The 17,594-nt window shown below is 49.5% G+C and overlaps 1 protein-coding gene across 1 annotated transcript; it reads right to left on the reverse strand.

The window, feature by feature from the left end:
• Positions 1-1,704: 1,704 nt before the first annotated feature.
• LOC126539236 (phospholipid scramblase 2-like) lies at positions 1,705-11,465 on the reverse strand. Its single transcript, XM_050186007.3, has 5 exons — positions 11,390-11,465; positions 9,727-10,190; positions 6,557-6,774; positions 5,516-5,845; positions 1,705-2,365 (listed from the first exon to the last, which is right to left on the reverse strand). The coding sequence occupies exons 2-5, from the start codon at positions 10,118-10,120 to the stop codon at positions 2,297-2,299; spliced, it is 1,011 nt and encodes a 336-aa protein (XP_050041964.1). The 5' UTR covers positions 10,121-10,190; positions 11,390-11,465; the 3' UTR covers positions 1,705-2,296.
• Positions 11,466-17,594: the final 6,129 nt, after the last annotated feature.

Raw genomic sequence — 17,594 nt, forward strand, 5'->3', positions numbered from 1 at the left:
CTGTGAATTTCCTTCTCATGATTCCCTGTGATTAATTGACTTAGGTAACTTCCCTGTCAATAATTGACCTAGGTAAACGTACTCCTTCACAGACTTTAGAGGCCGACTGGCGATCCTGAACTCTTGTTCCTTTGCCCGGCTGTTTATCTGTCTTCTGCATATGAATCTTCAACCCCACTCTTACACTCTCTCTGTTAAGGTCCTCAATCGTTTGTTGTAACGCGTCCGCAGTGTTGCTGAATAGTACAATGTCATCGACAAACCGAAGGTTGCTGAGGTATTCGCGGTCGATCCTTACTGCTAAAGCTTGAATACTTCTTCCAAGCACGCAGTGAATAGCATTGGAGAGATTGTGTCTCCTTGTCTGACCACCTAACAAATATCTTAATGGGTAGTGCATCGGATTGCTGTACTGAGGGAACAGGGTTCGAAACCAGCTATCGGGTCAGATCGGGTCACCGAGTACGTGGCAATGTCCTTGTTCTTGTTCCCTAGGGAAATGGAGCAACCCACTCTGGCAGTGTGTGCATACGCACCGCTCTTCGACGACTTTCACGCCGACATTCATCGCTGTAGATGTGGGACTCGCTAGGTGCCGCTGTTCAATGAAATTCTTTGACGCTGACTTGAAGCACTGTGTGTACGTGTCACTCCGTCTATGCTGGTCGTCAATGAACCTCTTCGATGCCAACTTGGATCACTTGGTATAAGCCAGAAGGAGTGCGCCGCTCTCCAATGTAGGTCTTTGAGACAAGCCTGAATTACCATATATGTGCCACTGAGAATGTGTTGCTTTAAGATGACGAAATAAAGATCCCCTAAATTTATCCGATGTCTAGCGAAATCGAAACCGTATCACAAGGACTCCTCGTGGGACAACATACCCGACGGCTTTAGCAGGCTGCGCCACAACGGCGCGGGCGATGTGGGCGCTCTTCAATGAACATCTCGTCAACTTGGGTCACTAAGTATGTGCCATTGAACAATGCCACTAGATGGCACAGCTTGCCAAGAAACGAGCGCGAGAGAGGTCTGGTTGCCGTATGACGCTTTTCCTAAGCTTTCGCACGGCACGGCGCGCCGTGCATCTCGCAGTCCACGCGCAGGCTTTGCAGCGGCGACGCTAGATGGCGCCGAGTGTTCATTGAGAAGCGAAACGTAGTATCGCTGCATTGCACGCCTCGCACATAACTCAGCTTCTACGGTTGCTTACGTTGTGTGGCTACACATTGGCTTAATGATAACTGCATTACCGTCGAAAGTCATCGCGAAATAGGTTTTGCCGAATTCTTTTTTTTCGCATCGTTTACCGTCAGCATGCAACCGGCGAATCCACGGTCACCTAAACCGGGACCTCGTGCCCGGATGCGGAATCCCTTAGCCATCGAACCGCCACGGCCACTAAGCAAATACATGGCTGCCTTTGAAGAAGCGTTTGAACATTTGGCGATACCTTCGTCCTCTATTCTAGTTGATCTTATTTTTTAAGTTTCCCATTTTACATATTTCCACTCGTCTGACCAGGGTTTCGGCCGAGCCATTTCCTTCCCGCGTTTTTCGAGTCGACACGTGACCACTGGTTCAAAAAAAAATGTTGCACAACCGTGAATTGGTAGACAATAACGCGCAGCGATATGAGAGATTAGAAAATTTTGCAATTGAGGATATGATTTAGGCTTCAGCAGGATAGACACAGGTGGAGATGGCTATAAAGAAAATGAGGGCATATGGTGATGTTTACAAGCATCCAAATTTACTCTTCGCTATAACCCCATTTTCAGTAATGCGAATATATACGATATAACGAGGTTTTACTTGTTTTTGGTGCTTATTGCGCGAGGTCGGCTCAGCCTGCTGGTATTGCGTGTGATAAGACGCGACATGCTGCAGGATTCGTTCGACATGACACACTTTGCAAATACGTTTGCAGATTTTTTTCTTTTTCGTCAAGAGATGACAGAGAAGACGTTTAAGGCAAAATGGCACGAACCAAGTCAAACATTCTAGGATTAAAATTTGCTGCCCGAAATAAAACGTAAATTTGGTTCTTTCTTCCCATTAAGTCAGCGGGCTCTGCGGGCCCAAAAGAGATATCGTGCATGAAGCGCACGACGAAATCGGAAAACAAGCTGCTTCACGTGAGCGTAGCAGTGAGCGCGAAAATACTGTCGGGGCTGCGTTCAGAAACACGCAGTCGACCGCGCACAGGCCCTGAAGACGTGTCATGGCTTCAGCCTGTGTGAGCAGCCTGGTGTGTCTTTAGGGAGGCAGGACAAAATCGGTGATCGTCGAATAACTAATTTATGATGTTGCCGGGAAGATCCATGTTGGACCCACCGGCGGAGCTCTCGAAGAACATGAAGTCCTGCGCAGAGTCATAAACCGGCGTTGAGTCATCGAGTTTATTCCAATCTAAGTAGTCCGTGGTTTCTTTTTTTTTTTTTTGCAGAATATCAAATGAAGATCAGCCGTCGAATTAAACACAGCAACTAGTATCTTTTTTTTTCATTCTTGAGGCTAGCAGTGCCAAAATATAAAACTCGATGCAAAGGTTAAGACGAACACAGCGCTGACACATCAACTTGAATTTATTGACAATCGTGCAAATGTCTAGGGCGTCCTAGCTAACGTTATCTAAGCTTTTCAACGAAAATTTTTATTAAAGCCACGCTGTAAGATAACATTTTGACATTTACGGTGTTCGGTTATCGGAACGCTGACGACCGAACTCGGTAGGTCTCATTAGTTGCTTGCACCGTGTTATTTTAATCTTTTTTTTTTCGTTGAACAGCTTGGCTAACGTTATCTGGGGGCACACGGTGTACAGGATATCCCTCATAACTTGTTCCAACATTAAAAAAAGAGCTGTAGCTGTACAGAAACAAGGTAACGTTGCTCAACGTCGCTTGGAGCAAGTAAGACTATTTTCTTTTGCATTTAGTTATTATTCATTAACTGGATCCTAAATTAACTATTAAATGTCGCTGAAGGGCCAGCCGTGTTCTAACCTATCATTGCAGTGTAAAAAATGCGGCGGCTACACTCCTCTCTTCTGATACCAGAATGCTTGCTAGTTACAATGACGAGGAGGCACACGAGAATGAAGAACTAGTCAGGTTAAGTGTGTGTCACCAAACCATCCGTCACGTTACATGCCTCGGAGACAGAACATCCGGATGCGCATCATTGAGTGACCAGTGTTCTGCTGCCTTTAACGGTGCGTTTAAAAATTTCTTCTGCCACTGTTTGCTCAGAGAGCAAACAGTGGCAGAATATATATATATATATATATATATATATATATATATATATATATATATATATATATATATATAGATAATATATTATAATCAGTGAGACGTTGAATCAAGATCACTCGATGCCAAATCGTTAGAACATTAGACGAAGCAAGGTTCTTAGCTTTAGTGGGGAAGTACAAATTACAGTAAGTGTTAGCTGACTAACAAGTCGCGCGCTGTGTTGCAACGCGTGCTCACAACACTGGTGCGACGAGGAGCGCCGGCAGCGAAGGGGGGAGAGGGGAGGGGGGGGGGACGAGCGCGGGCGCTTCTGCGTCCCGAGCGTTCCCTCCTGCCGCTCACTCGAGCCGCTACTTTTTGCCGCGGCTGCGAAACCTATCCGAGCAGGCAACTCTTTTTTACTTTGCTGTCTCCCTAGTTCTGGAATCACTTTGCTCGGAATGCCCTGGTATGGTCGCCTTGGCGCCAGGAGCAGATCATGTGACGTCCAGCACACTCCGCATATGCCGCGCCTCCGGTATCCTTTTAAATGCTGTCGCAATAAAGCCGCACGGGCCCGGACAACTGAATCCGAGCTGCAACGGCGCATCAAACATCGATATGAAGCCTAGCACTGCAGTGCCAGATCTTAATTTCGGATGCTTAATGAAGAACCTCCCTGCCTTTCCTCTTCTCTCTCCTCGTTTATTGCGATCACATTTATACGGACACTCCGAGCCAATTTTCGCCGTCGGATGTCACCATGATGTTCCGTTTGCTGCGGCTATTCTGTGTGCTGTGGGTGCGAGGGAAAGGCTGCGAGGGCGATCCTCGAAGGAAGGGTTGCTTGACGCGGGCCGTGTTCCGCCGTGCCCAATGTTGGAAGTCACGTGATCGAACACGTGCTTGGGGAGGAGGGACCACGTGTGTGCACGCGGTACACCTCGCCGAGCGCTCGTCTCCTCCTCTAGCCCGGCCGTCGCTGCGCGCAGTTCTCCGCGCGGCTGAGCTACGCGGTCCGCGCTACGCATCTCGGAGGCAATCTGCGGCGGGAGCGAAGGCTAGTGGCGAGCCGAGATGGTCGGTGGCTTCGTGCGCGCTCTGTTACCGCGAGCCTCCTCGTGTTGGAGATCGCGTAATATCAAGTTTCCCAGACGCACGAGCCGTTTGCTCACCGCTGCCGGCGCTCTTCGTGACGTCAGCGTTGTGGTAGTGAGCGTTCGCGGTCATCGAGTGAGATCTGGGCCCGTATTCTGAGACGTTCGCCTTCCGCGAAACTATCGCCCGGGCCACGCCTCCGCCAACGGCGCGGCCTGATTGACGATTTTAGCAAAACCGGAAAATAAACAGCGCAATCTTGTAGTTCCGGCCTACGTCATTTTACGCTCATGTTGTCGATGGGTGATCTCGACATATATTGAATAAATGAACATGTCTTTTGGCCATAGAGTTTACTACAGGAAACTCCATGCTTTTGGCGTCTCTTGGCGTTCGGTTGGCGGTGGAGTGTAGTAGAGATAAGATAGGTGGTAGTTTGCAGTAGCCTTATTGGTGACGTCTTACACGCGTTGTTTCGCGGCGATATTTGTTCATTCATATAAAATAAAACATTTCACCTTTCCTTATTCAATTTATTTTACCTAAAGAGGCCGTAACCAAACATAGTCAGTGCGCAGAACCCGTACTGCGGTCACTACACTCGTAAACAACAAACCCAAGCCGCTCTGAACTCGCCGGGCGCGATCTCTCACGCGATGTGAAGCGTTCGAGTAAGCGCGTTGGTAGTGCACGCTGACGTCACAGGTAAGCAGTCGCTTGGTTCATTGAATGTGAGTTTCGCAGCGGCGAAACTTTCGCGCAAGGCGAACGTTTCAGAATACGGCCTCTCTTCGCGTCTGCCTTTGCGCGCTTAACAATGTGTTTGTTAATTTAATCAGTAAGCGAGCGCTTACTGCGGTTTACATAGCCGAGAAAACTGTCTAATACTTTGCTATCGCTATCAATTTTTCACCTTGAGGGCGAAAGCGCGTCTTTTCTCTATGCCAAGATATGTCAAGGAAGCCTCGCTTTAAGAAAACAGAATAGCAACAACATCGAAAATATCGCGCACAAACGCGTTTCGATGCGGCATGTGCGCATATGTATACACATGGTGCTATGGTGCGAAAGAGATTCGAAAAATAGGGGTCCGAACTAGCGTAAAAACCCAGCACGATTATCATGCGCACGTGAAAGCCCGGCAGCCTAGCGATCCCTAGATGAGCTCGTCTACTCACAATCAAGAAGACCGCGCCTAGCAGCGTGGCCTTCATCTTGACGTCCAGGTCGATGGGGAAGGTCACCGTGAAGTTGTCGATGTCGGTAAGGGCCTCCAGAAACAGGCCGTTAAAGTTCTTCGACAACTGACCGATCTTTGTTTTGCCGTCCTTGGTCATGATGTCGAAGACGACGTCGTTGCAGCATATGGACGAAGTGCAGAAGGGCCCGATGACCCGGAGCACTACGTTGCCGCCGCTGTCCCGAAGCGAGAGGTAGGGAAAGACGACGGACCAGTCCTGCTTTATCGAGCCGATGATGTTGCCCGGCGGAGAGTGAACCTCCATCTCCTGCACGCGCCACGCCACCTCTGTTATCAACGTGATGCAATGGCGCCGACTACGGGAAGGGGCGCTGGAAAGGTCGAGCCCCCCTCCACGCTGAGACTATAGCGACGGGGTCACGGGGCATCTTGTCTTCTTTTTGTACGGCTTTGGACAAATCGGCTGAAGAACTAGAGTTGTCGTAAATGTTGAAAGAATAGCACAGCCTTCAATTGCCACGGCTGCACAGACTTGTCTCGCATCAGCAAAGGAGAAGGATGACGACACCAAGAGTTTTAGATCTAGTTAACCATCAGGTATTCCGACCGGCAACATGAACGGCCGCTTGATAAGTGCAGGTGTTCCTTTCGTGCTCATTCTCTTCTAAGACTTCGAACCCTTCCCGAACACCCAAATCAATCCTTTACTTGAAAGCATCAACTTTGAACTTACCTTTAAAACGTAAGCCCGCAGAGGCTACACATCATCCTTGCGAATAGAAAAAAAAAATGTTTATAGCAGAATGAATCCATCTTTAGCGAACGGTAGAGTACCAGTCGCTGGAAACGGTTCTACGCGCTACTCCGGGGCAAATCCGAAATGATGGTCTCGATTGCGAAGACCGCCGCCTCGTTTTACGTCAGGCTACGTCGTCTCCTATCCGGGAGGCTATACACATAAAACGAAACTATACGCTCTCGATCGTCGTGCAGTATATACGTTACGTGGTGCGCACACCTGGAGGCAGCAAAAGCAGATGCAGCCCCCGCAGCGGAGCGGCCGGTACAGCCGCAACACTTCGACGCTCCGGTAGTCGAGCAGCGACATCTCGAAGGGCCGGATGCTGCCGCAGCAGCAGCGGCTCCCCAGGTCGCTCTTCTCGTACGCCATGAAGATGAACTGGCCCATGGTGTTCTTGACGACGTACTTGTTCTCCTGCTCAAATGGCACGATCACTGCGCGCGCATGGCAGGCCGCGGGCGGTCACAAAAGGCTCCGGCGATATCTGCGCTCCCATTGTCTCAATTAACTCGAGAACTGTTCTTGCTGGCGCCCACTCCCTCAGGTTTAGGTAAACATTTAGCTCAGCTCATATGCCTAAACCTTACCGTACCTAACATCGCTGCTTCTCGGGCGAGTTGGAACTGCGTTCGCGTTGCGCCCGTCTGTTTTTATCCGCGTGCCTTCCTGTGTCCGCGTCTCGGAAAGCGCAACCCATACCAGCACACTGAGTACCTAAACCGTTTACCTGTATACTGAGTTAGCCTTTGTTTTTTTATGCCTAAAGCTTGTTTGGACTGGAACCGCCTTCCCGAACCATTGCCACGACCGAATCTTTTTGCAATGATCTGCCCTTGTTGTATCTTTATGGCCATTCGTGCTCTCCTTCGTATTCCTTTTCGTAAACTGCCGTTGTGTTTTCCATCACCATGTTACGTTCACTGTACTGCAGTTCCTCATATAAGCCTGTGTTTACCCACTCCCCTCTTTAATGCCATGAAGGCCCTGAGGGTATGCAATAAAGAAGTAAATGAATGAATGAATGAATGAATGAATGAATGAATGAATGAATGAATGAATGAATGAATGAATGAATGAATGAATACGCTTGGACATTCTCCACGGAGTGCTCCGGCACTCCTAGAAAACATTGAACTCCGGCGCTCCTGGACAACTTGCGCACGTGCGTGGAGCACGGTTTCGCGACGTATAGGCCGTTTTCACGGCGATTCGGCGGGCGCCGCCATGTTTGATCACGTGTTGACGCGCCTGTTGCTTGCCTCAGATGCGTCCGCTGCCTCCGTGTTTTCAACGGATGTGTGCATGACACCGATGCGGCTCACCAAACCTCCGTTTCGGCGGCTGTCGTAGACTGTGACTGGGTGGAGGACACGATGATGTGGCCACAGCTTCGGAGAACACGAAGGGACTTTCGGAGCACATTACGCCTCGTCCAAACGCCGCGAGCAGCGAGTACCGTTTGTATTCCAAGCAGTACGAATTGCCGCTTACGAATTAAACCGTCATCAGTGTGTTCTGCTCACCGTTCTTTATTTGGCAAATGCATTGAAGGAGCGGCTTGTCATGTTTCTGACTCGGCAAAGTACATCGGTGAGGTCACCATCTGTTGTTTATTTTCGGCCTGATTGCTTGCGGGTAACAAATTTGTTCATGCTGCGCACAAGACTTAGAACGTAGATATTTCGTACTTTGCCACAGCTTGTAGCAAAGACGTACTGACGCTAGTCACTGGATTGCCCTGTGGACAGTATACGAAAAGTCAGCTTCGAACATTCGTATGCTGTAGGTGTAGTCACCGTCACTCATTCTATATATGCATACGGTGCATTGATTCAAGTGTGCGCGCACTCACTGTTGATACGTTGACGGTAGAGTCGGCTTTAGTTTGAGTGTGGTTGCGGTCGATGGGTTTAGGATAACGTGCGAGAAACTTACTATGCCAGAAAGCGGCGCTACTAACTTTCTCATTGTGTAACGATAGCTATACTCACTCATGCCCACGTTCCGCGGTTGACGTTCTGTATTCGGAGTTTAACGTTAAACGCTGGCGTATTAGCGAATTTCTTTATCTCCGAACAAACCCGTGCATTGCGAAGGACCGACAACACAGGCGGTCCTTATGCAGCGGCGGTCCAGGAACCGGGATTCATTCCATTCCTTATTATGGCTAACACTATTTTTGAAGCAATATGCAGGACATGTGTTTCCTCTACCGCTCCACATTTTGCAGCATGAATGGAGCGGAGTGCGTAAGCAAACACCCAGTTGCATTTCCGACAGCTGATCGCTTAATGCCAGAGCAGTAGCGGTGATCGTTTCGTATTCATGCGCTTTTGCTGAGGCAACGTGCGGCGCGCCGCCGAAGGCGCCATCTCGTTTCTTTAGAGCAAACTGCTCCGCGAAAAGGGTCAATAGACGCTGCGCAGCGTTTGTCGAAAAGCAAACATGCTTATCGCGTGTTCTTGTGAAACAAATGCCGAAAACAAATACCGCTTTTGACGCCGCTTCCGGTTCCGTCCACCCAGCAGCAGCCTGCTTCGGACGCACGTATAGACATGTGCTGTGCGCAGCGCCATCTAAAGACAGCGGAGGCAAACGGGTGCAGCTGATCTAGTTGAGATAATATTATTGTAGTTCGGTAGTTCATGTAATTTGCGTGCATAACTGGTGGTCTGCTTTAGTAACAAAATGGCTTCCGATAAATTTTCAGCCGTATGATTGAGTCGGTCCGCGCGAGAGAGGTGCGGTCATTGGATTAACCCGCCTGAATTAACCGCGCCTGCGCACCTACGTGAGCGGCCGACTTCGATTTCTGCAGGCGCTCCACACCACCATATGCCTTTTAATGTCAACTAAAAATAGCCCGTTACACTCAAACCCAAGCGAACAAACTTATACGTTAAAATTTGTTTTATACATCAAGAAATTGAGTGTGTCCAAACTCGCCTATGACTAACTTTTGCGATGCGTTCGTTATATGCGGAATGTATTACCTCCACCGAAGAAAGGAATCAGGGAAGGAATCCAGTTATTGAAGACATAACTACGCGTAGTTAGGAAGTATAATTATTGCCTGTGCGTTGAACCGTTTTTCAGCGTCGTTGGGAACGGCGTTCTTGATGCGCGAGATTACGTACACTCGCTCCAGTCCACACAAAAAGAAGATATGAAAATAAAATACCAATAAAAATAAACCTCCTCAATACCGCGTTCGCGACATGCAAGCACCCTTATGTCGCTGGAAGCGGGTGCTGCCGAGTTCGATATATGTCCGGCTCGTTGTGAGCGAGTCATCCCGAGTAAGTCAGCAAGGTTCGCGCTCGATATAGAGAATTATTCGCTTTATCCGAGTTCCTTATAACGAATCCGGTATAACGTTCGCTTACATTCCAGGAGCTGGATCTGCTGGTGCACTAGCAGCTGGTCGACGTGCGCCAGGTACTCGAGTCCGGCGGGGCAGCCCGCGATCGGTTGCACGTTGGGCTGCACGAGCTGTAGCGTCGGCATCTGAACGAAGGGGCCACGTGACCTCACTGCCGGCTGGGCTGCCGGTAGCATCATGACGCCTCCAGGTGGCGCGGCCATCATGGCGGGTCTCGCCGCCGCTCCACCACCGGTCCTTGGGGCCGCCGGCGCCGAAGGTAAGGTCGCCGGAACCGTGGGTCTGACAGTTCGAGCAGCGGGTGTGTTTGTAGCAGCAGCAGCCGCCGCCGCCGCGGTGGGTGATGTCGTTGGTGCCACGGGTCGCACAGCCGGAGCCGGGGGTCGTGTCGGTGGCATCGCGCTCCGTAGTCAGGCCTCTTTCTTTCTTTTTTCAGCGGCGCTCTCGCCGGCTGGTTCAGTTGTGACCCTGTATGGACCGATTGAGAAGAAACAGTGGCACTGCTCCTTGACGTGCTGCTTGTAAAGAAGCGCACGATACTTGTTCCACCTCACTTAACCGGGAGCAGGCATTTGGCGCGATGAAATCATTGGGCCTGTTGCGAGTACTTTAAACAAATTGTAGCGGAGAAGAGGAACACTGTAGTGGACCATCCTCTCCAGCGCTTTCTAGTGGGAACGCCGCTCGTGCTGAGAGTCCGTGCCCTGCGCCGACGATCTGCCCAACCGCTGGTGGCTAATAAGCACCTTTACAAGATGTGCTTTGACCGCATGTGCTAGAGCTTTCTACTCATTTCGCTCACGTGTATTAGCTTAAAGCACGAGAAAAAGCCGGCTCTGGAGCGATATAGCGGTGACGGCTGCCGTGCCAAAAGACGAAAACAAAACGACAAGGCTCATTATTGTAGCCAAGTCTGTAAAGACATCCACTCTTGCAAAAGATTATCGATTGACGCATTTTCTTGTCCTTTCGGTAAATGTATAAACGGCGTCGCCACGAAAGTCTCTTACCCAAGCGACCGGGCAAGGTTCTGACTGGTGTTGCATAAGTCGCGGGTCGCTTTTTTCGTCGCGACGATAGATTGCATTTTTTTGCAAGCACTGCTCCAGGAGGACACATGTAACCGGCAAACGAAGGCCCCAGGATAGCACCTGAGGTTATAATAAAGTAGGAAGGATCTCCAGGGCACCCAAGTGGTAGCGGGGGGGATATCAAAGCTGGAAGCAGGGCTGCCCGTGTGTTGGGGCCGCGGAGGCCAAAGCGTGCCAGGGGGTGTTCGCATAAAAATTGGCTGTCGGACAGCCGATCTTATACACCCCTGGCACGCGCAGGCCTCGGCGAGCCCCAACCCACGGACCAGTCCTGGTTCTAGCGTTAGTGTCCCCGTTGCCGCTTTGGTCTCCTAGAGGCTCCGCCAATAATGCGAAATAATGACACGTTGTTACAATTAGTAAAACAACACAATTGAGTAAGTTTACTTATGTTCAGCCGCCAACTTGTGACGCTAAGTTCAGCACAACCGCGCCCCGCGACTCCTGAAACACCAGTCAGAACTTTGCCCGACCTTCGCCGGTAAGACAAGGCAGGCCGCCGCAATTCAGGCGGAAAGGAGCGCGGAGCAGTCGTGGTGGCAGCGTCAAACCGCGCTGAGATGAAAAGCCACTCACCTGAGCGGCTGGGAGGAAGATCGCTGGCGCAAACGGGTGTGCCACTTTCCGACGAACGCGTTCGGAGCCAACTGCTGCTTCCGGGCCGCTGGACACCGGGCCGGCACGAGGCACGAGCGGTTTGTTCGTGCAAGGTGGCGAAACTGGCAAATGCTGTGCGAAAATATCGGCGCAACACTGATTCGGAATTTAGACGTTCACAGATCACCGTGCCATCTACCGTAGTTAACAAAAAACTAACAATCGCAGTGAACGATATGACCTCGCCGATTACTGCGAGTTTTCGTATAAATTGGAAGCTGCCTTACCGCCGCAACTATAGCTCTCCGAAAAGTCTCACGAGGGGGTCGGATACTGAATGCGAGTTTCGTAACCGGTCTGTTTAAAGGCCATAATCGTCGTCTTCCTTCTAGTTTTTTTTGTTTTCGTAAACAATGACACTCTTCGTTAATTATGGTTGACAGATTCCTCTGTAACGAACATTGACTTCGACGCGAACACCGACGATAAAAAACCTAAAAGGCTGTTCGCATAAAACAGTGACTGAAAGGAGTTGCCGTAGCAAGTTGAAGTATTTCTTGTATGCGTTGCGACCGGCGGTAGTCGGTGCTCTTGCGCTCACTCGCCACGGTTAAGGTGTAGGGTAAGAAATTGGCGCTAGCATCACGAATATACTGCGCGCTTTGATAGAGGCTTTGTGTTAGGTGCCGCGGGCTATGCCGAAGCCATCTGGCGAGCACTTGGCGAATGACGACTGCTGCCTCTGAGATGCTGGTGTGCACCTGTGCGTCTTTTGCCTTCTTTTTTTTGTGTGTGTGCATTAAGCTTTATTTCTACTCTTTCCTTGATCACATCTAAGACACACAAGCAGTGGCGTAGCCAGAAGGTGGCACACCGGGCACGTGGTCGGTCCCCTCGCCCTAATTTACAACGGGGCCCAACCGAATGTCTTGTCGAAGTCGTATCTTATCCTTATGCAGAGTTAAATATGGTTTAACCGGAGAGGTTGGAAGCACTACGGCATCCGGCTACTCCCGTTTCACTCCTATGCAAAAAATTAATTTGCATTAAATAAATAAACGACTTTTTCAATTAGCGATTATTCATTCTTCCCGCTATTATTGTTTTTGTTTTAAGATGATTTCAACCTTCATCAGCGCTTACTCTATAGCAGTCCTGAAATTTTATTTGTGTTTATGATTCGTACTAATGCAAACGTTTCGTTGAGAGTCCCCCCCCCCCCCAGTGGTGGTGAGCTACGAGCTTCGATGGGCGACAAGGACGGCTCCTCGAACGGTATTGGAAGATGTATACGCGGGTGCCTCCAAATTCTTTATTAACATTGTATTTATTCTCTCCTAGATTGTAACCTCCTCTAAAACTCATCCTTCATTTAGTCTGACTGCTCGCTGGCATACTAGTTTAGTGATTCCACAATCTTCTTTGGTTCTTCTTTTACTTTGCCTTTCTCATTGGCAAATAAGAAGTTTCTTTCCCTACCTACTGCCGCCCGATTCTTGGCCTATCCCCCCTTGGTGGGTAAATCAAAGATATAAGATCATCATCATCATCATCATCATCATCATCATCACCATACGCGGGTGCGACATACTAGCGCCAAGCAGCACGCAGGGCGGTTTGTGCTGGGCAGACGGAACAGGGCCCCGGCATCTACGTAACTGCTCTTGCACACAGGAGATTCCTGAGGATGTTCCTTTCCGCCTGCTTACACGCAAGCGTCCGCGGCCTGATGGGCAGAGCATCGGGTCTCTTTCTGTAGGTCCTTTGTTCGAATCTGGCAGTCGGACAATTTTTGTATATGCTTATTTGTTGAAATACGTATAGAATTATATATCTCTTGAACCTATGCCACTAGTTCTTGCAGGCACTGCAATGACATCGCTAGCCTAGACCATATGCTCTGGCGTTGCCCCTCGTTACGAGGCACAGAACAAATCAATGAGGACAAGTGGCTCTCCGCTATCAAGAGCCCCGATGCCGGGGCGCGACAATGGGCTGTCCAGAGGGCCCACGATGCGGCGGTCGGGCAAGGCCTGACTGTCCCAACGTGGGAGCGGCCCGCAGCGCGCTGAGTCGCGTACCCGTACCTCAGGACCTTATTAAAGTTTTGCATCCATCCATTGAACATCACGGCGACGGCGACGCCAACAGCGGAAATTCGCCTGGAGTGTTCACGAATTCCTATCGCAATAAGTTTTGTTGTTTATAAAAATGCTTCGACAGAAAAAAAAGAACATGCGGATTACACGCTCCGTGGGAATCGCTGAAAGCAAATATGTACTTCTTGTTGTTTTTCTTTGTGCATATATGCCTGTGCCAGTGCTAAATAATTTGTTTTCTGACGTTACATCAACGTAAAAACCTGTGTGACGTTATGAAGATGCCATGTTGACGCAAAGGCGTGTGATGACATTGCATGTGCTGAAGCTATATACACGAGACTGAAGCTGACTTCTTTATTCCTTGAAGGAATTGAAATCTTCGTCATTGCTTCCCATTCGAGCTCATCCGTAGCCCCGATGGAGTCCATCGCACCCTTCGATGCCCAGATGCTGTAGGCATCACTAAGAAAGCAGAATTCCAAATAAGGCTGTGCATACTGAGAAGTACGAAACTTGACGTTTCACGTTTAAAACACGTGTACACCATCAATCGTGCTCCCAGTCGATTTGTGCCTAAAATGTCTAACGGGTCGCGTCGAACTATATACACCATCTAGAACGTAAAAGCTAGCGCCACTACGCAAGTGCTTCCTATTCAAATTCATCCGTGCTAACGTCCCAGCTTGTATTTCGTGCAAACGCTCTATACGACGAAGGCTTGTCCCTCCTCTAGTCCACTTTCCGACAACACGATGCAAGTGTCGAAGCGAGCGCAACAGTTGGGCGACAGACGCACGCCAGCTGAGTCAGACACCGACGGCGAACTTTAAGGCGGAGACAAAGAAGCTTCGCTTAATACGGTCGTTGACACTTACCAACTTGAATTTACTCGTTTGTGTTAAATGTAGCGCCACCGCTCGTGCGGTGACGACGACGAGGGAGAAGCGAGCTCTGCGCGGTGAGAGAACGTGCTCGTGGATTCGAACCTTGTTTTGAGGCAACAACAGCAGCAACAACAACAACGTCATGCTCGAGCGAGTGCACTTCTCTATTAGTGTCACTCGCAGGCTGACAGACGGAAAGGTTTAGCGACACTTGTAAGCGAGTACGCTTGCAAGCGAGTGTGCTCAAGGAACGGCGATGCTTCAAGTAACTGAATGCTCACAGCAGGGTAGGCACTAACCACAAGAGCACTTTCCCGTGATTTGAATAATTGTGGGCAGCTTTGTGACGTCAGCGAAGCCACAAAGAAAGGAAGAGAAAGCTTGAAACGGTCACTATTCGGCGGGTTCCGCCAGTTCGACCCCCTTGATTTTGGATTTGTGCCTTGACTGTATTGGCTCAAAACAAATAGACGTACGTGTTAATGGGATTATGATATTTCTTGTGCATAAGTGTATTTCTTCTCGTAATAAAGTAATCGTCGTTTCTAAAACTCGAAACGCTGAGAATCGTATTACCCCCTACGTCTTCACGGAATCGTGATTGTCATCAGTCCAGAATGACCCTTCGTTTGGACGTCTTGCGCCAAGGCGCCGATGTGACGCTCAGCGAGGCGAAGTACGCTTGCTCGAATTGTCACTAAATTTGCTCGTCCGACTTGCGTATCAGCCGATTCTTCAAGCATCATGAACACGCACTCCTGCAATAGACGTAGTGGCTCATCCTTACTCAGCCGCCACATTACGATGCGAATTCGTAAAATATCTAATAAGCTAATGAAAAAGACTAGAAATCTAAAAAGAAATAGCAGCTCAAAGGCGCATTTCCACTTCGAATATTCGACAGGGTTATCGCATATCGGACGGACGGACGTCTGACCGACCTACCGACTGACCGACCGACCGAGACATGGTAATGAAAACATAGGACGGACTGATGGACGCATGAGACAGACAGAGAGAACAAAACAGGGTAACTAAAACATCCGACGGATAGGCGGACGGACGGACGGACGTATGACTGGCCGACCGACCGACCAACTGACGCAGGGTAATGAAAACATACGACGGACTGATGGACGTATGAGAGACAGGGAAAACAAGAAAGGCTAACTAAAACATCCGATGGACGGACAGGCGTATGACTGGCCGACCGACCGACCAACTGAGGCAGGGTAATGAAAACATACGACGGACTGATGGATGTATGAGACAGACAGACAGAACAAGACGGGGTAACTAAGACATCGGACGGACGGACGGACGGACGGACGTATGACAGGCCGACCGACCGACCGACGGAGACAGGGTAATGAAAACATAGGACGGACTGATGAACGTATGAGGCAGACAGGGAGAACAAGACACCCTAACTAAAACATTCGATGGACGGGCGGACGGACGGACGTATGACTGGCCGACCGACCGACCGACCGACAGACAGACTGAGACAGGGTAACGAAAACATAAGGACTGATGGACGTATGAGACAGGCAGAACAAGACAAGGTAACAAAAACATCGGATGGACTGACCGATGAGCGTATCAGACACAGACAGACACGGACAGGCGGATGGAAATGGGGCTAATTGTGGCCATTCTATAGTAGAGCTGCAGGAGCTGCCATGGGGAGCCAGTTCGTTATACATTTTTTTGGAAGAACGTGCTGGTATGCACAGGGACAGGACTGTGCATAGCAGCACAGTACTGTCATAACAGCACAGCACTGTGTGTAGCACAGCACTGTGTGTAGCACAGCACTGTGTGCAGCACAGTAATATCACTATAGGTTCCCGGCGCGCCGTAACAGCACAGCACTGTGTGTAGCACAGCACTGTGTGTAGCACAGCACTTTGTGTAGCACAGCACTGTGTGCAGCACAGTAATATCACTATAGCGCAGTAATATCACTATAGGTTCGATGTCGAGCGACATCGAACCCGTATCACAAGGGTTCCTCGTGGGACAACAACCCGACGCCTTTAGCAGGCTGCGCCGCAACTGCGCGGGCTATGTGGGCGTTCTTCAATGAATATCTCGCCAACTTGATTGATTGATTGATTGATTGATTGATTGATTGATTGATTGATTGATTGATTGATTGATTGATTGATTGATTGATTGATTGAAACTTATTAGAAGGGATGGCCCATGGCCTAAGGGTCACTAAGTATTTGCCATTGGACAGCGTCACTAGATGGCACACCTTGCCAAGAAACGAGCGCGAGAGGGAAGTCTGCTTGCCGCATGAGGAGTTCCTAAGCGTTCACACTTCCCGGCGCGCCGCGAATTCGGAGTTCACGCGCAGGCTTCGCAGCGGCGCCGCCAGTCGGCGCCGAGTGCTCTTTGGGAAGCAAAACAGAGCAGTACCGCTGCATTGCACGCCTCGTACATAATTCGGCTTCTACGGTAGCTTACTTTGTGTGGCTACGTTTATTTAATGCTAAATGCATTGCCGTCGAAAGTCATCGCGAAATAGGTTTTGCCGAATTTTCTTTTTTCGCGTCGTTTACCATCAGCATGCAACCGGCGAGTCCGCGGTCATCGAAACCGGGACCTCGTGCTCGGAAGTGGAATCGCTTAGCGATCGAACCGCCACGGCCACTAAAGCAAATACATGGCTGCCTTTGAAGAAGCGTTTGAACATTTGGCAATACCTTCATCCTCTATTCTAGTAGATCTTTTTTTTCTGTTTCCCATTTTACAGATTTCCACTCGTCTGACCAGGGTTTCGGCCGACCCATTTCCTTGGAGAGTTTTTCGCGTTGACACATGACCACTGGTTCAAACAGGTGGAGATGGCTATAAAGAAAGTACGGGCATATGGTGACTCCGAATTTGCTCTTCGCTATAACCTCATCTTCGGTAACGTGAAATATACGCTATAACGAGGTTTTACTTGTTTTTTGTACTTATTGCGCGAGGTCGGCTCAGCCTGCTGGTATTGCGTGTGATAAGACGCGACATGCTACAGGATTCGTTCGACATGACACAAGCTTTGCAAACATGTTGGCCGATTTTCTTTTTCGACAAGAGATGACAGATAACACGTTAAAGCCAAAATGCCACAAACCAATTCAAACATTCGAGAATTAAAATTTGCTGCCTGAAATAATACGCGAATTTGGTGCTGTTCTCGCA

Source organism: Dermacentor andersoni, chromosome 11 (assembly GCF_023375885.2).
Source record: "Dermacentor andersoni chromosome 11, qqDerAnde1_hic_scaffold, whole genome shotgun sequence".
Classification (NCBI taxonomy): domain Eukaryota; kingdom Metazoa; phylum Arthropoda; class Arachnida; order Ixodida; family Ixodidae; genus Dermacentor; species Dermacentor andersoni.